This window comes from Triturus cristatus, chromosome 1_2, assembly GCF_964204655.1.
Source record: "Triturus cristatus chromosome 1_2, aTriCri1.1, whole genome shotgun sequence".
In the NCBI taxonomy this organism is placed as follows: domain Eukaryota; kingdom Metazoa; phylum Chordata; class Amphibia; order Caudata; family Salamandridae; genus Triturus; species Triturus cristatus.
The window spans coordinates 202,280,145-202,304,235 of NC_140580.1; the positions used below are offsets into that span (position 1 = coordinate 202,280,145).

At 44.4% G+C, this 24,091-nt stretch overlaps 1 protein-coding gene across 1 annotated transcript in view; it reads right to left on the reverse strand.

Moving 5' to 3' along the window:
- The window catches only part of LOC146867044 (glutathione S-transferase omega-1-like), a 97,964-nt gene that overhangs the window by 40,460 nt on the left and 33,413 nt on the right, over window positions 1-24,091 (reverse strand). Inside the window, exons 2-4 of the mRNA XM_085603461.1 lie at window positions 23,396-23,504; window positions 14,978-15,200; window positions 5,607-5,708 (exon numbers count right to left, since the gene is read on the reverse strand). Of these exons, the coding sequence (XP_085459587.1) occupies window positions 5,607-5,708; window positions 14,978-15,200; window positions 23,396-23,504 (434 nt within the window). The remainder of the gene's footprint in view (window positions 1-5,606; window positions 5,709-14,977; window positions 15,201-23,395; window positions 23,505-24,091) is intronic.

Consider the following 24,091-nt stretch of genomic DNA (forward strand, 5'->3'; position numbering starts at 1 on the left):
TAAATTATAGCTTCCAAGTCCTACTTTCAACAATATAATTTTTCAGTTCCACTATGTATTCTTTAAACTTCCAGAGGTGGATTTCAATATACCTTTGCACCTTTTACACACATATCCCTATGGGATCTGAGCAATAAACCACCCCCCACAAAATGAACATGAAAGGAAATTCAGCATCTTATGGCATCATTAAGACTGTTCTTCACATGATGTTTCCGGCCAAGCTGAGAGTGGAGGCAGAAGGGAAAGTATGGTTTTTCACCGCACCTGAGGAGGCACAGGAGTGGTTGGAGGGCTGGCGACAAGTCTCCAACCGTGGCGGGACCGGGCGAGGTAAGAACAGTGACAGCCGCCCATCACCAGGGTCGCAACCTCACGACTAACTGGGGCGGGCAGCAGCAGTGAGCAGCCAGGCGGTCAAACAGCGGACCCCACCCTGACATCTGGACACTCACAGAGAAAGCAGGGGTCACAAGTCGAAGGCAACGGTCAAATACGGACTCAATGGTGAAATCCAAGAGGCGGCGAACCGGACAAGTATGCAGTAAGTGAACATTTTGTCAGCAAAGATCTACCCCAGTTGACACTGCCCGAAGTCGAGCCTCGATGGGCGAGACAAAAATGGAGAACCAATGACACTCTCCAGCTACCTACGATCTCTTCATACCAGGCATCAGGGGTCATTAATCCTGTGCTGCGGCCGATAAACGGAGACATCTGCTGGACGCTCTTCTCCCCCTACAGATGTGTTGGGTAACAGGATTTAGGCCCTCTCCAAAGTTGGGGTGGCGGGTAGTTTCTGTACCGTCTTGCAGGGAAGCAGGGGGGGGGGGGGGGAGAGGGAGAGGGATCCAGGGTTAATAAGGGAAGTTCTACTTTGGTTCATTTTGTCATGTTTTCAGGCACACTATCAGTTTGTGTTGACAACTTCACCGAAATTCCACAGTCATTTAGACCGTTCCTTCCATATCGTCACCACACGATCACTATTCCGGACGCACCCCAGCAAGACCAAAGGCGATGCAAGTCCTGCCCGTCATTTCCTGGAATGTGAATGGCCTCCGCGACAAGCTAAAACGCGGATTAGTCCTCCAATATCTAAAGCGTAAGGCGCCAGGGATAACACTGTTGCAAGAGACCCATCTGATGGGGGCGACATGTACAGCACTTGAAGATCTTCTGGTGGATCCCCACGGAGACCAGGAAGACCGTCACCCAGGCCCTCGTCACCAGCCGACTGGACTACGGCAACGCCCTCTACGCCGGAACCACCGCCAAGCTCCAGAAGAGACTCCAGCGGATCCAGAACACCTCAGCCAGACTCATCCTCGACGTCCCACGAAACAGCCACATCTCCGGACGAGAGACCTGCACTGGCTCCCCGTCAACAAAAGAATCACCTTCCGGCTCCTCACCCACGCACACAAAGCCCTACACGATCAAGGCCCGAGCTACCTCAACAACCGCATCAACTTCTACGCTCCCAAACGCCACCTCCGATCAGCCAGCCACGCCCTCGCCGCCGTCCCACGCATCCGGAGAGCGACAACAGGAGGAAGGTCCTTCTCCTACCTGGCCGCCAAGACCTGGAACTCCCTCCCGGCCGACCTGCGCCTTACCCAAGACCACCTCTCCTTCAGGAAGAAGCTCAAGACCTGGCTGTTCGAGCAGTAACGGCACCCCCCCCCTAGCGCCTTGAGACCCTATGGGTAGGTAGTGCGCTCTATAAATGTCTTTGATTGATTGACAGATGGGGCTTGAAACTAGCGGTCCACTCTGAGTTTACGACCGGCTCTCGCAGGGTGGGGATTCTCATCAGAAAACAGTGCCCAATCGTATTCAAAAATACTTTTACAGATGACCAGGGCCGGTTCGCGGCACGGACATACCAATGGGAGGGCCGTCTACTTAACGTAGTTTCCGTCTATCTCCCCCCAGCGCTTCACTCTGACATACCCAGCGCTGGGAGCGTTCCTACTACAGCTCCCCCATGGCAATTTAATTATCGGCGGCGATCTCAACGCTACATTGGACGACACCATCGACCGCAAACCTCCGCGACATCAGCATAGAGCACACTCGGCACTTACGGACTTCATGGAGACACTGGGCCTCGCGGATGTCTGGAGGCACCGTCACCCGCAGCAGCGACAATACACATACCACTCGGGCACCCATAACAGCTTCTCACGAATAGATCACGTATTGTCACCGGCGGGTGAAATAGCTCACTTCTTGGAGGTCTCCCACCTGGCGAGAGGGAGCTCCAACCATTCCCCACTTAGCATTACTTGCACTTGGCATACACTAAATACACGTAGGACATACCAGATTTATCCTGGATATTTGAAAAACCCAGTAATAGCGAAGGGTCTATTAGATGCTACCAAGTACTACTTTACCGAAAACAAAACCTCAGTCCCCTCACCACTTACCCTGTGGGAGGCATACAAAACTGTATTCCGGGGGCAGGCAATCTCCCTCATAACACAACATAAGAGTAAAAACCAAGCAAATGGAGACACTTGAGGGAGAGATCACCGATCTGAAGAGGGATCTGGGCTCAGAACCCTCCGACGATCTCGCGCATAGGCTATTGGTCAAACAGCAAGAATACAAAGGCTATCTGTGGGAAGATACTAAGTCACGACTATCGGCAACACAACATACAATATACGAAATGGGTGACAAAGCTGGCAAACTGCTAGCCTGGCTTGATAAGCGCGAGAAAGAGGACAGGTGGGTGGCAGACCTCAGCCTGCCCACGGGAGCTACCACGCAGAGCCCACAAGAGGTGGTAGATCTCCTAGCACAACATTATGAACAAGTCTATGCCTCCGCACATTCACACGCAGGAGGAGCTAGATGACTTCCTCCGTGACATCCGGCTTCCTAAACTAGCGGAGGCGGAGTCTCAGCCTCTAGAAGCAAAGCTTACGGTAGACGAACTGGCCTTGGCAATTCATAAAATTCAGTCGGGGAAGGCCCTCGGCCCCAACGGAATCCCCATGGAATGGTTTAAGCGCAGTGCTACGACCTTGGCACCCAATCTCTTAGCGATGTTTGAGGCGGGCCTGGAGGCGGGCGAATTACCACAAGATCAGCGCTTGGCGACTATAGTGGCCATCTACAAACCTGGGAAACCACAGGCAGACTGCACCTCCTACAGGCCTATATCCCTGATAAATGCGGAAGTCAAAATTTTAGCCAAAACCTTGGCCAACCGACTCACACTGTATCTAGCCAAATTAGTACACCCACACCAATCGGGCTTCATGCCAGGGAGAAATACGGCTCTAAACCTACGAAGCTGACATGGAGTTATGGGACGCAGGCATACGATTCAAGAGGACGCCATTATACTCTCTAGATGCAAGAATGGCCTTCGACACTGTAGAGTGGCCTTTCCTATTTGCAGTCCTCAAAAAGCTAGGATTTGGCCCCAAGTTCTGCTCGTGCATACAACTCCTTTACACTAATCCCCTGGCGCATGTGGTAGCGAATGGCCACATCTCCAGAGAATTTGCATTGCATCGCAGCACACGACAGGGCTGCCCACTATCGCTACTGCTCTTCGCCCTTATATTGGAGCCCCTGGCAGGATGGGTACGACAGGACCCGCTCATACATGGGCTCCGATGGACTGCCGACTATGAAGACCGTATATCGCTGTACGCAGACTATATTCTCCTATACCTGGCCTCTCCGAGCAGATCTTTGTCCTGCCTCCTAGATATCTGTGAGTCCTATTGGAGATTCTCAGGATACACTATCAATTGGGCGAAATCAGTGCTCTATGTTTTACACGGCCCCCCACCTCGACTACCAGTTGGCTGTAACGTTAAAATAGTGACAGACCACTTTAAATACCTAGGGATCCATATAACGCACAGCCCCGAGATATTCACAGCTGCAGCGAGACACTAAGCACTGGCAATCGCCACCGTTAACACTCCTAGGTAGGGCGGCGCTCTTTAAGATGATGGCCTTGCCACGTTTTCTGTACGCCCTCCAAAATACCCCTTTCCTGATTCCCCAATCATACTTCCGGGCTATAGAAGCAGAGGTCACTAAGCTCCTCTGAGACAACAAGCCGGCTCGCATAGCAATGGTTAAGCTGTGTCGGACATGGTATGATGGTTGAATTGCACTCCCTAGTATCCAGACCTACTATTGGACTTCCCAACTAACAGTAATAAATAATTGGCTCCATGTCCCTCACACAGACCCGGCTTACGGGCTGGATAGGGTAGGAATGGGAGACGAAGGTCTGTATCGTGCAATCTACGGCAAGCCGCAGGCCCTGCTGGGTCGGACGAAACACACCCTCCAAATATGGCAAACAGTACATAAAAAACTGGGTTGGCAGAACAAATTCACACAGGCCACTCCACTTTGGGTCGCGGACAGACTGGGTAGACTGAGTAAGAGCAAGGGATTCCACAAATGGGATGCTATCGGCATCTCCAAGGTCGGCGACCTCTGGATATGGGGGAAGATGATTACATTCGAGCAACTCCTATCCAAATATGGGATGGCACCAATGGAGCGTTTCCGATATTATCAAATAAAGCACGCCTTAGAGGCGGCAATCCCACCCGCCACCAACTTACCTGAGGCATCGCCATTAGAAGACAGGTTACTCACAGAGCATATGGAAAAAAGGGCAATTTCCATGACATATCGGAAAATCATCAATAACGCACCTGTCCCCATGCAAAAGCTCCGTGATAAATGGGTTGCTGAACTGGGAGACCTGGACGACTCAGACTGGCAGGACGCATTAGCCTCACCCAGGGAAGTGGCAATCCCATCCAGACTTCGTCTGATACAACTTAAGATCCTACATAGAGTGTCCAACACACGACTGACACTTCACCACATGGGGAGAGCGGACACTCCACTTTGCTTGAGGGGGTGTGGGGCGCCTGGCACTTTTTCCCCACACTATCTGGTAGTGTCCTGTGATAGTGAAATATTGGAGATTGGTAATGGAAAAAAAAAAAAAAAAAAAAAAAAAAAAACACACGATTCAGCGGTAACCCAGTCCCGCCCGAACCCAAGTGCTGCCTTTTAAACATATGGGAACCCACAGACCTTAATATCGCACGACAAACATGGGCAACCTTGGGAATGATGATGGCAAAAAAGAATATCGCAAGGCACTGGGGTGCAGCGGCCGCCCCCACACTCGCAGAACGGTGTAAAGACATGGATAAAGCTATGGTAGCTGAAAAGACTGTATATGTACGCAGAGGGTGGCCGAAAAAATGGATAAGGCTGTGGAAAGGATGGAACATATACAGGGGGGAGCTATGCACATTACCGCTTATACCACAAGACCCTGAAAGAATGATATGAAGAAGATGTGTAACAGAATACTGTGATTTGCTTATGAGGCATTACGTGCATGTGTGGGACGACACACTGAGGACTGTAGTTTACAACCCAATCGATAGAGGTTCTAAAAAACCAAGTTGAATATAAGATGGATTATCTGGATGTCTATATGCTTTGACCTTGTGCCTCCTGATTATTGATATTTTATTGACAATAAAAAATGTAAAAAAAAAACTACTGTTCACATTTGGTCAGGTAGCCCTTACCTCCTCAAACTCAAGGATCTTTGTGTTGAACTCTGCCTTTAATTCAGAAGCATCCTCTCCTTTTTTTTTTGCCATGGAAACCTTATACATGAGTGGGTATAACTGCAAGAAAAAAGAGCCATGTTATTTTGATGCATGGCAGAGAACACAGGCGAAATGCTGTAAAAGACACACTGCTAAATAATTAAAGCAATCAGTCATTTTCACTCCACAGTCCAGCAGATAGAGAACATCGAAGATATTTTCTTTTCTATGTGTGGCAACATGATGAACATTATTGAAACAATACAGTCGTTGACTTAAACCATTTTCCATCAACCCACAAAGAGAATATACATATAATTATTAACAATAAAGATAATTATTGCTCTCGCAATACAAATACTTTAAAATGAAATCTATGCTTGTAAACATTCAGACCAGTGTTCACATCTGCATAAAGAACCTACCTGGTCTTTTTGTATGTTATAATATTGTGGCCTAAATGCACTTTACAAAAATATTGTAACATTGGTTGTAGACAGTCTTCTATGAATTTTAATGGAGGAATCGGTTTGATTGATGGTAAGGACACATTTTTAGAAGAAAATATTTTGAATATGACATTTTGCAAGCTGGTACCTAAACCTTAGCCATAGTTATGGCTTTTTGTCCGCTTCATAACAATTTGCTCTTAAGCAAACTGCAAGTTTTATGGTGCATCTCAGATGTATACCATTCTTATTCTATACTTATGAAAACCAGTATGAGCTAAATCTGGAGACACCTAGAGATTCTTCAATAAGTAAATAAGAAAGCGTTTATGAATGGTATTTGTACATGTGCATTGCCTTGTTTATTCAAATCTGTGAGTGAACTAAGCAGTTTGAGATTATTTTTCATGTCAACTAGTGGTGCCATAAACTAAAGTGCTGGAATATCTTGGAAGGAAGAGCCTGATACCTTGACCATAGATGACAATTTTGCTGCTGTAAGTATTCCTTATTCAAAATTTGAAGGGTATAAAGGAAAGTGTCATAGCTAACACGATCTAAAGTGGAAATTAAATCTAATATCAACAACATCCTGCATAGATGACACCAGAAAAAAATATAGAATAACAAATACTGGCAAATAAAGACCATGTTAATGCTTAGTCATCAATCACACAGGGACAAAGTTTACTTACCGTTCAGTTATTCTAGGTTTTGCATCCTACACATGGCAAAGATTTCCAATTCTTTTTTGGGCACTTACATCTTCTAGATTTTACGTGTTCTAGGACATGTCTATACTATCCATATATTTTGGAATTATGTGATTGAGGAAAAATTCCTAACAATTAAAAACTGATCTTCATAAATCTATTAATTTAGCAAATATGTATAATTCAAGCAGATCAAACATTTTGCAAAATGCTGTTAAATTGGAACACAGCACACTGCCAAAATATTTTTTCTTTTTCCTGTTTCATTGTTACGCTTTTCTCTATTGCAGTGCTTTGTGATTTTATAGGCAAAAGATTCCAAATCCAAATATTTTGTTATGGTTTGATTAAAGAGCAGAAACCAAAACAATATAGAGAAAGATAAATATTACAATTAAAAGACCCAACCTAGTTTCTTAAAGCCATGTAAAATACACATTTAAAAGTATTTTAAAATCCACACCGGGAGGTATTTTCATGCAACCAGTGCCAGATTTACTCATGAAACAAAGTGCATTTGTAAAGGCTACTTAAAGAACTCAGCAGAAAATGTTGACATTAAAACAAAACCAACAGCAGTGTACACAGGGGCTTTAAAGTTAATTAATTTTATTTTGTTTTTTAATGTGGTTTGTTTACGACTTTTCACAAAGATACGATCATCTAAAAATTGAGTCTTAAATTGCTCTTATGGTTAATAAAAACTATTGCATGTACAAGAAGGAACACAATAAAAGTTTAAGATTACGCTCAAGATATCTTTAAAATCCAAGTCTAGGTGGCTTTATCATGTGACCAATGCGACGAAAAATGTACTCAAAACTAAGGGGATTTTGAAAGATTTCTTAAATAGCTCATCAGGGTGTATTAACATTAAAACAAGGTCGACCACAATGTACACGGGGTGCATTAAAATAAATTTTGTTGGTTATTGTTGCAGTGTTTTTTAGACCGGTCTTACAAATGTGATGGTCTGCAGATTTAGCCTTGTATTGCTCCCATTGAAACAGGCTATAACTGCTTGACAACAGATCTGCACTCCCAGTATACTAAAGGATTCTTGATGTGCTAAATGCTTATAGGACTGGATGGTTATCCATGAGTGAGCACGCTTAAAGGAGTTATTTTTATCCTCCAATAGTAAAAAACACATGTGATTTTTTTTTTTTTTTTTTTAAACTGGTTTCCTGAAGACTCAAAATGAGATTGAGAGTTGTGTATTTGTAAAGACTCGATGCGGTCACTGTGTGGGCCCTTGTTTGTAGTCAACTCAAGAGTCTTTGGTCTAGTGAGTCTTCCTGTGCTGATCTCCGTTTGTGACAGAATTTAACAAAATCTACTTGTCTTGCATATTTTTGCCTTACAAGTCCAAACTTCATTCTTATTTGTGCTGGTGAAGAATTCGGGTTAGTCGCAGACATGACCCATGCAGGTAAGAGCAGTGGGGAAAGGGGAGTTGAAAGAAGACCACGAGGTAAACCTAAATAAGATAAGTGGTTTTCTTTTAAGTTTACCTTGTCGTCTGTTGACTGCCCCCCCACACTGCCCCATCTTACTTAGCTGCATGGGCCGCACCTGGTTAGTCAAAAGAGCTACCTGTAGGTGTTAAAGTTTAGAGACCCGAGCCTTTGCACAAACTACAGAAGGAGGACTCTATCAACCCCAGGCAAAGTGTTCAAGAGAGTCCTGAAAAGAATGAAGGCAAAAGTCAACAGTACAAGCTGGATTCTAAAAAGATTGATACTGTAATGTAATGTAATGCAAGGTGGTATTTATAAAGCGCGTCCTGCCACTCCGCAAGGAGCATCCTGGCACTGGTTGGTCGGCGGTAAGGGGGGGGCGCCCTAAAGCTACTAAATAAGAGAAAGGCACAATTCGTCTGGGGTGCTGAATACCCAAGTTTTCAGGGCCCTCCTGAATTGTGTTTCTGTATTCAGCAATCTCAAATGGGGTGGTAGTAGGTTCCAAGCTTTGGTTCCCAAAATAGCCACTGTTCTACTGCATTTAGTTTTGCATTTAAAAGTGGGTGGTTTTAGAAGGTTGGCAGATGAGGACCTAAGAGTCCTAGTTGTGATTGAGGGAGTGAACCGTGCCAAGAGATACTTGGGTCCCAGTTTATGCCTGGCTCTGTAGGTGTTTAGGAGGATTTCAAAAATAATTCTTTTGTGCACCGGGAGCCAGTGAAGGGCTTTTAATGCCGCAGATGCCGAAGATCTTTGTGGGAGTTACTGCACACACCTGATTGCAACACTGTGCATCATAATTGAGCAATTGATGGAATGGAACTCCCCCTGTATGTCAACTTCATTTACAATGAGAAGGCATTCGACAACATGGACACAGACCTTTTGGAAATTCCTCTGCCAATACGGAGCGCCAAATAAACTCGCAAGAATCATCAGGAACTCTAACGAGGGAATGAATGAACTGCAAGACAGTTCATGGAGGACAACTCACAGAAGCTTTCAAAGTGAGGACTGGAATCCACCAGGGTTGTTTGCTCTTGTTTTTTCTCTTCATGTTGGCCATAGACTGGATCATGAATAAACCAAAAGCAAAGAAAACAAAGGGATCCTGTGGACACCTTGGACGCAGCTTGACGACCTGGCCCTACTGTCCCATACCCATCTGCAGATGCAAGAAAACACCAACAAAGTGGCAACCAATCAGAACATCTTGGCCTCAACATCCACAGAGGCAAAACCAGGATCCCAAAGGCTAACACGGCCAGGACTACCGTGTCACTCTTGCAGGCGATGCACTGGAAGAGGCGGAGGCATTCACCTACCTGGGCAGTGTCAAAGCCAAGCAAGGCAGCACAGACACAGACGTCAAGGCAAGAAATGGCAAAGCAAGTGCTGCCTTCATTCAGCTAAAGAAGATCTGGTGCTCCATGGGCCTAATGCTGCAAACTAAGATCAAGCTTTTTAACACCAATGTAAAACTGATCCGACTGTATGACGCAGAAACTTTGAGGACAACACTGACCACCACTACCAAAGTCCAGACCTTCACCAACACCTGAGGAAAATCCTCCAGATCTGATAGCCAAACACCATCACCAATAACGACCAATGGCAGCAGACTTTCCAACTCCCTGCTCATGAGGAATTCATGAAAAGACGTTAGTGCTGGGTAGGTCACACCCTCCATAAGTCTGCATCAAACACCACCTATCAGGCCCTCACCTAGAACCCTCAAGAGGAAAAAAAAAAAAAAGAGAGAGGAAGGCCAAGAAACACCTGGCATCAATACCTCAACACTGACAGGTTAAACCTGAGTCAGATTGAAAGAAAAGCCCAGGACAGAGATGGCTGGAGAGTCTTCGCTGATGGCCTATATACCAGGAGGGGTAGTACGTAACAGTAAGAATCGGGCCATTCTGATTCACAGCCGCAAAGTGGTTTGCAACCATAATCTATGGTGGGTAATAGCTTTGACTTGATAACCTCGAGCATGGGAAGGAGCGAATTACATCAATCCTCTTCTGAAGGGATAGAAAGGCAGTTGTTAGAGACTAGTCCCTTGCTTTCATCTGTTCCTTATGTTTATGGATTGGTCTACAGAAGGAGAGCATGAGCAGTCCTTTGGATCGACATTGACCAGCTTCGTTGTCAGAAATGAAGTGTGCAGTACGGTTTCCTGCCTTCGCATCAATTCCAGAGACATACATTGCCAGCATCTTTAGTAGAGCCACCTGAATTGCTACTTTTTCAGAGTGAAAGTTAAGGGCTTCCACTGTGGCATGGGCCACGGGTAAGATGGACAACCAAGAGTCCTCCTTTATATACTTGTCAGTATTAGAATTAAGAGTACTGGTTAGCGTGCCATCTGACTCTTCTTTCTGCCTGGGGGCCTCTTTTTGCCCCTTATTACACAGTTCATCATCACAAACCTGGCTGTGCTTAAACAAACCTTCCGCTTGCACTGTGCCACAGGAGGATACATTGATTATGTTGATTTCCCCAAGCCCATACCATAGTGACCTTCCTGCTGGTTCTGCATGGTCTACACCTCAGCTGAACATTTTTGGGCTGTGTTGATTTTCATCTTTTAGTCCCCAGCTGGTCAATAATGTTGAGGTACTTTGTCACCCTCCAGCTATTCCACCAATGCGGAGATGTTGCTCGGCCTTAGATTGTATGGATGAAAGCAATCATATTTTGTCCCCTAAGGTTCCTTCATTGCATTCAGCTGGGTTTTGGGGACATAAAGGTCCATTCTTGCTAAAGGCCTAGGAAGTAATGGGTGGATAACATGTTCCAGGCTCTTGCTTGGAGTTGGTTTACAATTAATTAGCGGAGTACAGTGTTTGAGGAGATAGAGGTGTCCGATGAAACATTCCGTATAGGGAAAAGCACAGGTAACTTTTCATGCATTTCATGCTCAGTGAGAGGCTTGGAAGATGAGCACTCCGAGTTGATCAATGCATGCAAGGCTAAGTCTCCATCTTTACCTGGAGGAGTGGGAAACCAGGACTCCTGGGATTCATTACTAAGTGGACACATTTGGGATGGCATGGACTTGAGCCCCCCTTAGGAGGTTTTTAAAAAATACTGAAATTGAGTTTGGTTTGCTCAGCGCTTGAGTTTTTTCAGAAGCACCTTGAAACTCTGCCTTCACTTCCTTGATCACTTTTGTAGCTTTATTTTATTTTTCACGCATCGCCCTTAGCTTCAAATATCCAATTGCACCTGCCCACTTTCGAAGCCTCCAATATTTGTGTACACGGAGAGGCATGTGTAAACTCCCTAGTGGATAATAAAGGTGTAGATGGTTCTTTTAACTCAATGCATTGTGTGTTCAATCTTTATGGAGCTTGTTGGCTTGACTGGATCTCTCCACACCGGCATACACTCTTGCCTGCAGTCCTGGTGGGTTTGGAATAGGGCAGTTTAACCGCAGGGCAGACTCAACAGATACAGCCCATGATTAGGCTGGGATCAAGAGAGAGGAGCAGGCCTGGGGAAACCATCAGGCAGCTGGATGTTGAGGCTACAGTGCACAGCGGGGGAAGGAGAGAGTCTACCAGACAGGCATATAGATTGTTGAGCACTCCCATGGCCTTCTGGGGTAGATCAGATGTCGGCAAAGGAAATGGGGAGCCAGGTGCACTTTTAAAGTGCAAGGACTTTCCTTACTCCTTTCCTATTCATTCTTCCCCAAGAGCTCTAACTACAAACAGTGCTGTGTGGTAATTGAGTGGGAAAGCCTTTCCCTCGTTGGTGACTGTTTTTAATTTCAGTGACAAGGAACTTCTACCTCCACACCCTCCTGCCATACTCTAGAGGACAAATACTGTGATTTGACCAGTCTGGGAGGGATACATATATGCGCATAGGATCTGCATAAAACCAGTTCTAGAGATGGATCTTTGGAATCCATACTGTTGTTTCCAAACTAGGATTCCTACTGGGGGAAATCTCTGGCCAGGCTAGGTTGCCAGATTCCCATGCACCAGTGACAGAACTCATTCAGCAGGGTAGGTGGGAAATATTGAGCATCAGAGCCAGGGTCTCCACAGCTGGCTAACTTTCTGCTGGGTCAAACTGTCTGCTAGTGTGAAGGGGATTGCTAGTGGGCTGTAGTCTGTATCCTTCAAGGAAGGTCCGGTCTTGTCAAGTCATTAGACCAGCTACCAGGGGAATGAAAAGCTGTGCAAGGTATTTGGATTCTAACCCTGCTGGAGGATCTGAATCTGCCTTGAAGTAAGAGGTCATCTCTCTGTGGAGAAGGGTGTTGGCAGTGGGTCCTACAGCAGGCTCCGTCTAGAAAAGGATACCTAAGCCATGCAAGAAGGGCAAAGAACTGAAATGAACCACATCTAGTGTTCAGGAGGCCACAGGAAGGTGAAAGGTGTGGATGGTGGCCACAGGAATAGGGGGGCACTTGTGCAGAGCTGCCTGCCAGAGTCTCAATTTGAAAAGGCCCTGGGGTGGATGACCCTGGAGGAGGTATCAGAGTCCTGAGAACTGTTAGGTAACCAAGGTAAACAAGACAGGGGGTCGCAGAGAGTCCAAGGTACCCACTGTGAAAAATCGAGGTCTGTTTGAATTTTGTTTAGATCTCCAGTGACAGCCCATTGTAAGCAAGTATTCTTTCAGATATTGGCAAATATATTGCCCGTTTCTCAGATGATGGACTGAGGATTAATATTTAAATCCATTCGGTCTACTTGAAGGCTTTAATTAGCAGGGGCTGCTAGAAATGTTAAGAATCAGTGGGGCGTGGTGCGCTGTAAAACTCACCGATACGTTGCCTTTCTCCTCTCCCAACAACGACAAGGAAAGGAAGGCAACTACCTCGAAACATGTGTCCAGGGATGGCTAATGCGACACATACTTTTCTATACACACCGTGGCATAGGCGTACTCGCCGTCGCCACTACATTGACCACAGTTCCTTGGGGCAACTTGCTGGTGTGACGAGCAGTGTGCGGCCAATTGAACAAGGAAAGGAAGGTGGTTTACTTGCTGCATGTAAATCCAGCCAATCCTGGAGCTGCTCTCATGCTGTTAGCAGCTCCACGATTGGTTGGATCATACTAACCCAGTGCTCTTTTTGAGGCTGGGGGTCTATGCCTGCAGCATTGGGAATGCAGGCTCTGAAGTGCGCATGTCAGCAGGCCAATCGGTCATGCGCAATGAGCACTCGAAACAGTCATCCTACAATATGCAGGAATCTGTCCGCCTTGCCCAAAACATCACACTTGCAGCCATCAGCACAAAGAATAACAAAATGATAATGACCATTTTATTACTCTGTGTGCATCTGCTGCGCTCACAGCAGGCGCGGCAACGCGCCTCTGCCTTAATGGAGGATCCGCCGCTGTTAGTCTTTAGACGCAGGTCTTAAGTTAATATTTCAGTGTTAAAGGATGTATGATTAATTTAACAATGATTAATGCATTGTTAAAGACAGTGACCCTAATTGGGATTACCTTGGCAAAGTCTGTAGAACAACTTTGCAAACGGGAGGGATGCAGGGATAATAATGTTCCCCCATCATCACTGTCCTGTAAAGAATTTTTTTATCCTGACCAGGAAATCCATGAATAAAAGTTGTAGGGGATAATCTTGTGCCAGTTTTAAACTTCTTTAATTTCAGTTTATGCAAATAAACATCCCTTCGACTTTAATCTTTGTATTGTCTTCCCCTCCCTTATGCTACATCCCAGGTGTTGGTCTGCGTAGGGCTGTTTTGGGCAAGCCCAATGATGAAGCATGACACTTCTAGTGGGTGAAGGCATTTATAACAAATTTAGCAGTTTTGTTTGGGGGGGGGGGGGGGAGAGAGAGGAGAGAGAGGAGAGACAGAGAGACAGAGAGACAGAGAGACAGAGAGACAGAGAGACAGAGAGACAGAGAGACAGAGAGACAGAGAGACAGAGAGACAGAGAGACAGAGAGACAGAGAGACAGAGAGACAGAGAGACAGAGAGACAGAGAGACAGAGAGACAGAGAGACAGAGAGACAGAGAGACAGAGAGACAGAGTTCAGGAGGTTGCTTTTGGAGAGATACCTCTTCCCCCTCTATTTTGTGTGTTACAAAGTCTGTAGCACTAACTGTTGGTCGTTAAGTGTTCAATTTGATGAAATGAGCCCACTTTGCAATTTTGAGGCCTGTAGGTGCACAATTTATACCCATCGGATAATTTCAAGTAACAAGGTTTATGGTGCTAGTTCTTACCTGTGATAACTCTTTAGAGTAGATGATTTGTACCTTGGTTATCTGCAAGACCCTCTTTAGGAAGGGTTTTAAATTGTTATTGTGTTTATCATTTTGTATACTGCTTGCCAACTTTTTTACCCTATGTATTTAGTCATAATTCAATATGATGAATTTCACGTTATGTGCATTAATGTACTTCTCAAACGTAAAAAAACACAGATTGGTCAATAGTGTACGGCGTGTTAATATGTGCATTACCCAGGTTCCCACTTTCTACTTTCCAACTCATATCATCTCCCTGAGGGAGCCTCAGGAGGCTCTCCTGTCACTATTTTGTCAGCTAGTGTGGCCATGTTTGGCAGCCAATGTCTCATAAATGGGTGTCCAACGTAGGTTCAGAAGTACTGTGTCCATGCCAGATTTTCAGCGTTATGAATAGCAATGCAAATTATTTATATTTTGATATATCTTATGTCAATATCCAGAGAAACCAGGTGAATATAGCCAGACGTACCTTGGAAAAATGTTCCAGAAGCATCTTCTGCTGTGCTTTCTGTAATGGATCAGAAGGGGTCAGCTTCTTGCCCGGATATGCTTCATCTATATAGTCACTTGTGATTGGAGACTCATAAATGATGTCACCCTTACTTGTCTCCAATACTGGCACAAGGCCATAGGGTGCTTTCTTTAAGAACCATTCTGGTTTGCTTCTTAGATTAATATTGATGGTTTCAAACCTAAGAAAGGGGGGGTAAGAACATAATTAAATGACTATTACAAATTTAAATGCTACTGGCCACTGGTTGTTTAGGGTAGCTTCTATCTCACAATACACAGTCAATAAATCAAGCCAATTACAGTTTAGGAACATGCAGAATGGATCTCTTTTTTACTGGCAGAGTTCCCTGGAAAAAAATATTTATTATTAGGAAGTCCAGCTCTCCCCTACATGCACAAGGCGATCACAATGTTCTTAGAGGTGCAGAGCTGCTCAAAGCACCTTTAGACAGGGGCAAGGAAAGGTATAATAGCCTTGGGCACAAAAAAGGGTCGAGCATGTTTGGAGCGGTCATCCTGCACTGGATCACTTCACCGTAGAGCTTTTGGCCAACAAAAAGCCTCAGTATAGGACCACAGTAGGCCCGGGCTCCCCAGCACCCATTGTGTCTGCACGAGGAAGATGTGCATTTAGAGCCCTGGTAGCAGTCGGCCTTCAGACAATCTTCTGTACAATCCGGATCCACACTTACCACACTACATTTTCAGAGATAAAAATGAAAGGGCCAATTGAAGGCATGTAATTGCTCACCTAGAATGCATAACCTGGAAACTCTTTAATTTGCTCCTTTTCTTGTAAAGTTTGAGAGTCGTTCACATTTCCACATATTTATTTTCACGTGTATCTTGTGCATTTGCACATCAGCGTTTTGTTGATTTAACTACATGTATTTGTACTGATTTAGCTTTACTCAACTTCGATTCCATTTTCCTAGAGTATTCTTCTGCAGAAGGCAGTTTCTGGACTTTGTTTTAATGCTCCTAAAGATAAAGAATGGATTTTAGCTCGGCCCCAGTATACCCCATCACCGTAAGCTATTGGCTTTTTGAATGCATCATTCCCTCATCCATTGGAATTCATAATTAACTTTTCTACATCTAAAAAGTGCACTCAATCGCTAAACAATTGCGTTGTTATTTCATAAACGCATTGTAAATCGAAAGCAATCTTTTTTTGTTATAGAATTGAAAGCAGGACTTCTACTACTAAAAACAGACAAACCAGCTTTGCCATTGCTGGTTATATTATTCTTATGCACCTCACTTCACTGGCTGAGATGCGGACTCCTTCTGCAGGCTGGCCAGGCATTCCTGTGGCACATTTAGTGCTGCCACACAGATGCAACTATTCAGCCATGAGTACAGCCATCACAATTAAGCCTTTACTCAGTGTACTGTTCTGGCTTTTTCTATAAAAAATTAAAATGTTGTACTATATATAGTCAGGCAAGACTCTTAGCTTTGTTGTAGCCTTAGCCAACTTACTTACTCCTCCAACTGCATCAACCTCTAACATCATCATTCTACATCTGGGTAGACTGCCCAGACCACACTAAGGTTCAGTTGTATTAGACTATTTGTCCGGTATGGATCGCAATGGGTTCCTGACCCAACAAACACACAAACATGTGGTACACATGTTGGATTTATTTTCTTCTCACTTCCCCATCTCAATTCAGTTCAGAATGTTCATCCACTACCATGAAGCTAATCCTTTTTTTTTTTTTACTGAAGTCTTGAATCATGCCTACCCTCTTCAGTGTTACCAGTGCTCCAGTACAAATTACAGTAATCTCCACGCTGCCAACCAACTTTGAGGACATAGCCTGTCTCTCTTGGATAATACACCGGTTTGCTTTCGGAAAATTCTTAAATAGATCTGCCCCACCCCAGAAAAGTATTCCTTAATATCATGCTACATTAACAGGTGCTATCGTTCTCAGTCACAGGACATATTCCAGGGATCACATTCGTTCAGCTCCCATAGCCACCAAAGAAGTTTATTTAAAAAAATAAAAAAATTGTGACCTCAGTGACCTCATATGCTGGAAATCTGCTTTGCCCCTCTATTGACTTAGATAGGTGAAAAACGTTCTTAGTTCAATACACAAATTGCCACTACTAAGGATTCTTTCACCACTTGTCTTCCGTACCCCAATTCAATCCACCCACGGACACTACTGAACCTAAGTTCATATTTAATAACTTTAAACCGCTCTTAGAGCTGCCAAGACTATCTCTTCTATTACATCTGGCTCTACTTTGAACCAGTGTTTCCCGACAAGCTCAAGAAAGCCAGGGCAGTCATTGGTCAGGGCAACATGACCTGGATTGGTCCTTACCCACTTCAAGTGTAACACCGTTGTCTTAAGCATGCTGCAGTCCTTATTTTCTTTAACATGGTGGGTGACCCTAAAGACATTAAGACATTCTTGCCTATTGTTCTTCTCTCTTTGCAGGATAACTTTATTGAAATGTTCAAACATCTTGAGCTGTCAATTCGTTTTATCTGCTTTTTTTTCCCATTGACTCTGCTCACTCAGGGGTGTTCCCTTCTCATTGAAGTGAAACTATCCTGCAGGCAATTCTGGAGGACATCCAGATGGCCTTAGATAGAGGGAGTGTCACTGCCTTGATCCAGTTGGATCTCTCAGCAGAACATTAACATCATTCATTACAATGGAATAACCCAAAAGATCCTCAGAATGGGTGTTACAACTGTAGCCCTCACAATTATTCCATTCTGGTAGGCCACAAATTCTATCTCCCCCCCCCACCCAACATTAGACCTTTTCTGGGACTTGTAGTGTGGTGACCCACAGGGACCCTCTCTTAGTTCTTGTCCTTCTAATGCTTCAGTAGCACTACAGGATTCTCTATTTAGAACCTTTGACTGCTCTACAGTTACGCTGATGAGACTCAAATCCTAATTTTCTGGCAAGTCATAAAGCGGGCTTCACCTTAAATTTGCCATCTCGCATGGTAGTTGCCACATGGAAGTTGGCCAATACCCTGAAGCTACATTCCAACAAGACCAAAGTATTTGTGAGTGGTTGTCACTTCAATTTCTAGTATGGTGGTTACATTTCCACTATCTACATTGGTGACCTCATTTATATCTACTGATCCCAACCTGATGGCTGTAAAATCTTGGAAATCCTTACATTCTTACAAGAGTTCTCTATCTCTTACTCATGAAATCAGCAAAGTAGCATCTACATGCTTTCTCTTCCTTAAACCCCACAACATTTTCACATGTTTTTCTGTGGGAAGAGTGCATGGCAGGTTTACATGTTCAGTAGAGCAAAAGGCATTGAAAAGAGATTTTTCTTAGACTAGATTGGTTTGAAACACAGGTGGTTTATGTACAGCTTTGATTTATATGCGGTTAAAAAAAAATAAAAAAAGAGTGCTCGTAACTCATTATTTGGTGTGCCTGGACTCTCTTTAATCTTTAAAATATTTGCCTTTTTACGGACAGCATTGCTTCGCACTGATTGGCTGGTTTAAACCAATCAGAACCGAGCCTGGAAGGAGCCAGTTGAGCCCCCCGAATACTTCATGCAGGCCCCAGTGCCGATGCCTGAAGGCGCGCTAAAAGCAAGCCCGTCTGTACCCGTACATGCCTGGATGTCGCCAAGAGCAAGGCACTCTGCCCCCTGGAACACCCACAGATTGGTCTATCTGCAGGAGGAGCTTCTCTCTCTCAGACTCTGCATTATTACCTGTAATGAGCATGACTGGGTCCCAGTGGGGCAACCCCTCCACTGTATAAGGTGCAATTTCAAGACTGGAGCTATTGGTTCCACCACAGAGTCTCCCCCTTCTAACACAGCTTACAAATTCCTTAGTCTAAACTGCCACTCCTTGGTCAAACACCATGCTGAAGTGTTTGACCTGCTACAAGAAGGATCCAGATATTCTGTTCTTAACAGAGACCTGGCTCACTCAAGACATCCTACCTGTACCTCGTTTGGCACTTCCCCCCTGCCTTTGCTATGAAGAATTTAAAGAGAGTGAGCGGTAAAGGGGGTGGGGGGGGGGCATTGCAGTTATTTTTATTGAGCCCTACACATGTAGGTTTACACTCAGGACTATTCCAGACAGCGAAAACGCTCCTTTTAAAATTGCGCTGAACAGCAACTTCCACATCTGAGGGCTATTAATTTACCGTCTTCATGGCCCATCTAGAGCATTCAAGACGCACTTATTGATTAGTTCGCCATATGGGCAAGTAAGGTAGCTAATTTTAATATTGTGGGCCATCTCCATCAATATTTTCAGGATGCTGATATTACTAATTTCCCAGAAGACCTTGCGCATGACAGTTGACAACGCGATCAAGGAGCCACACATTCTACTGGGCATCTTCCGTCTTTTCCAACATTCCTTTGTTTAAGGTCTATACTCCTATGCCATGGTCCGACCAATTTCTAATTTCTATGTCATTACACTCTGAAGGCTCTAAACGGTCAGTCCACTACAACCCCTTTTCTAAACGTCCATGGCACAAGCTTAACTCTGGGATTTTTTGTGACCTGCTCCGAACACAGAGTACTCAGTTAACTACCAGCATGGAAGCAGCAAATAGTCTCTCCCACGACTGACTCATGCATGCACTCAACAGGTGTATCCCTGCTAAACCAATCTACAGCAAAAGAACTCAGGCCAGCCCTTGGTTCAACGAGACTTTTACCTTGGCTAAAAAGAACTGCAAGGTTCTTGAACGCGCCTGCAAACGCTCCTATGAACCCTCTAATAAAAGGTATTGAGCTGCATTAAGGCATATCATATACATACAGAAATCTAGGGTGGAGGATTTAGTACAAAATAAAAAAACAGTATCAACCCCACTAAAATCATCTTCTCTCTCCTGCAGAGTCTAATGAAACCCTCAATGGTAGCAGAGCCTATCATCACCTCCAACACGCAATGCGAGGAATTGGCAGAGTATTTTACAAGAAAGCTGGAAATCATTTACTCGAACTTTGCCTCTGACATCAGGGCCTCGTGCCTAGAGGCGCCTATGAGCTGCCCCCACCGCTTCCACACACTATTACCCTCCTGTCTTTTGGATAGCTCCAAACTCTCCGCAACAAAGTTAAATCAGGCTCCCTTAAGCCAGACTGGTTTCTTAAGTTTCAGGACTGTCTCCTCTCAGTGTGTCTTGAATTGATAAATCTCTCTCCATCATTAGTGTTGGTACCTATTGCATGGAAATATGCTAAAGTTATCCCTCTTTTGAAAAAAACAAAAAAAAACAGCGATGGATGTTTCAAAACCAGAAAACTTGTGTCCCGTTTCCCCTTTACACTAGCTCTCAAAAGCTACAGAGTCTCACATTAGTGCTACTCTAACCAACTTCAGAGAGTCCAGTTCTATTTTGGATTCTTCTCAAAATGGCTTCCGAACACAACATAGCACGGAGTCCTGGCGGTTACCGAGCATCTGCAGGGCTCTTTAGATCAGAGCAGTTCGGCTGCTCTGATTCTGCTTCATTTAAGTGCTGCTTTTGATACTGTATCTAATAGTATTCGGCTGTGTCACTTACATGAGATAAGCATTGGTGGAACAGCATTAACCTGGTTCACTTCCTTTCTGTCTGAAAGATCTTTTCAGGTCATCTCTCTTTATCACAACTCCTAAGTTCACATCCTGCAGCATGGGGTCCCCCAGGGCTCCACATTGAGCTCTACACTATTTAATATTTGTATCCAAACACTAGCTCAGGTTGCTAACACCCGGGGGAAATCACACTGGGACCCTATGCTGATGATAATCAGCATGTAATCTCCTTTTCCAACAAGTCTACTAGGAATCTGGTCAAATTCCAAGAAAATGTGGTGGCTATCGCCGAGTGGATGACGGCCAACTGCCTACAGCTAAACTCAAACAAATCAGAAATTCTTCTCCTAGGACGAGATACCCAACAATGGGGCGACCATTGGTGGCCCTCTACTTTAGGGTCATTTGCTCAGCCCAAAGGAGTGGTTAAAGATGTGGGTGTCTGGAATGATAGCGTTCTCACTTTAGAAGCGCAGGCAAAATTGGTGGCAGGTGCATGTTTTGTACTACGAGGGTTAAAACCCATTCTGGGATGGGTTTTTTTATCCCCAGACTCGTCAGGTTATTATCCAGTCAACCATACTCTAGGCTGCACAACTGCAATGTGCTGTATCTAGAATCCAACAAGACAGTGACCAAAAGATGACAGACTGCCCAAAATGCTGTGGCATGGATATTATTCGCCATCCCTAAATTTTGCTCGGTTTACAGCTTTATCCACAGGCTGCACTGGCTCCCTGTGGACAAGAGAATTCATTTCAAGGTTCTATGCATGGCTCATAAAATTCTGAACTCCCAGGGGACTTCTATCCTTTTTAATCTGCTCCACCTATATGTTCCTTTGTGAGCCCTGCGCCCAGCCAACCTTCGTTTGGCCGGTGTCTCGCAAGTCAAAAGAGCGTGAGCAGGAGGGCGCTCTTTTCTGGGCCAAAGCCCCTGCCCCCTAGTATGCACTACTGATGTCCATCAGGAGCACTCAGAATCATTGGCCTTTCAGAAAAGCCTTGAAGACCTGGCTATTCTCCACCTAAATCCTCTGTCTATTCTCTTGCGGGCTTTTCTAAGACTAGCTCTGTGAGGCCACATCGCTGGGGCAGCCATGACCTCTAAAAATATTCAAACATAACATAACTTTGAACTCTGCAATGGTTCCATAGCCCTGAAATGGGTGTCCCTGAGGGACAGCTCCAGAGAACGTCCTAGTTTACCAGAATGTCCACTTAAGAAATAGACGGAGGGCTTCATTGAAAACAAACACAACACTTTATAGGCAAGTGAGATTGTGCTGTCAAGCACTCAATACAAGAAGTGATGCATGTGCTGTAGGCCTAAATATGATAGGTGACAGTGGACATACACTAATGTCTACTGATCCAGGAAATCTCAAATGATCAATATTTGCAGGAGGGACATTTCAGCTTTCCTGGTACCAGTGTTCTGGCATGGCTGAATAGGACTCATTGCTTATTACCAGGCGGTATCTACTTTGGATAGAACATTCGAAGACATTGCGCTTTGAGGCAGGGAGCTTCACCTGTGATGACTTGAGTCACACTGTGTTCCTCCCCAAAGACCCCTGGCACAACATAGTTGCTTTACTTTCTATATGTTGGAAGAGAAGGGGCCGCATCATCCTCAAAGGCAGGGAAATTGGGACACCGACAAAGAGCAGGCATTGAGCATACCTGCACAGCAACTACTTTTTCTGAACTTGGGCAAAACTGTGAGAATGGAGGGCAGTGCCATGAAACACAAAAGTTGACCATTGCAGAGATCTCAGAACAGCCGCCACAGAAGTACGAGACATTCACCAATGCTAGTTGAGAACTTGTCCGATGATGAGGTTTCCAAAATTGTGGATCATGACCCACTGTAGGGTCGTGAGATGATTTCTGGTGTGGGCCGCAAATGTTTAAGCAATAAATAAAGACGCCTTAAATTCTGTATTTATCTCGTCACAGTTGCTGTGCTGTCTTCTGACAAATCGCTGCTTATTTTTTTTTTTTTAAATGGAGATTGGTGTTTACAAACGCCCTTTCACTTTGCAGTCAAAGAATGAAAAGTAATAGGATTTAAACAAATCAAGAGGCAAGAGACAATATCCATTGGACATTTTAAAATTGCTGGACACCTGCATGTTGTAGTTCTGCTGCTTATCCCGAAAATCTGAGTGTGTCTTGTCTGCTACTCAAGACAAGACACAGTGCGACACATGTCACATATTGAGAGCTTGACATGAATCCTGCTGGTAGGGCTGCAGCCTGCTCGTTTTCTCTTTAGAACTCCTGACCTCATGGGCATTGTCTTCTGGAAGAGATGAGGGGATGAGGGAGGACCAGGTCCATCTAGATATACACGACCTATTTATTCCATGCTTCTTGGTTCCTCCTCCCTAGTTTTATTCCTTTATATGTCTGTGCCTGGCCCGCCAGGTTTATTACTGTTCTTTTTCTTCTATAACAGCACAAAAGGTTTGCTGTGCGGTTTTTGTCATATGTTTGGATCTAAACTCTAGTTTAGATGCAACGTTTTGGCTAATGACTGTCATTTCTCTAAAAGAAAGTTGTTTTTATCAACTCAAGCACGCTCATACATACAGCTCATTCATTATGGTTTGTTGCAATTTAAGCATTTTACATATTGAAATGGTTTGATTTTTTGTTGGAAATATAAATATAACAGACGAAGACATTTAAGTGCACTTTAAAATTCCAAGGCAACACGTTAGAAATATTAAAATATTTCCAAAGGGCTTACAATCTGTTTTAGTTCTGATTATTTTTAGAATTTGGGGTTATTTAATTCTTACTTGATTCCTTTGGCTGCCAAGACAAGCAGTGTCCTTTCGGCAAATGGGCAGAATCTCATACTGTAGATGCGGATCAGACCTTCCGGGACTGGACCAGGAGCAGAGCTCCCTAGAGTAAAGATCAGGATCAAGAGAACAGGTTTTAAGAAAATAAAGAACATTGTAATACAGTACACTTCTCTTTTTCCCCCCTAGATGACAGACGGATAGAAATCTTTTGAGAACCCGTTTAAGAGCCACTTTAAAACGCATAACACATGCCAATCATTTTAAAAGACCAACAGAGAACTCTAAATAGGGCTAACTGGTGTCAGACAGTGAACTGGACCTTGAACTTCCCAAGCATCACACATTGCCAGTGTAGAAACATACATCTGTAATGCAGAACCATGCCATATGCAAAAGGTTCAACCAAACCTGTATTTTAGCCAATAAAGTTCTATTTTGGGATTTGCAGTGGTTATTCATGATGTAAGTATGGGTTAAAATATCTTGTTGCACAAAGTCATATGAGCACAAGAATAATAACAGAACACCACAAGGGCACTCAGCTGCATATGGTGACAGGTCAGTTATAGATCAACAAGGACCCATTTAGAAAGAATGAATCAGGGAGGAATGACAGGATATTTAGATTCCGCTGCTGCCAGGCACAGACACATCTTTGCCAGGACATGGTATTGCAATCTAGCTGGT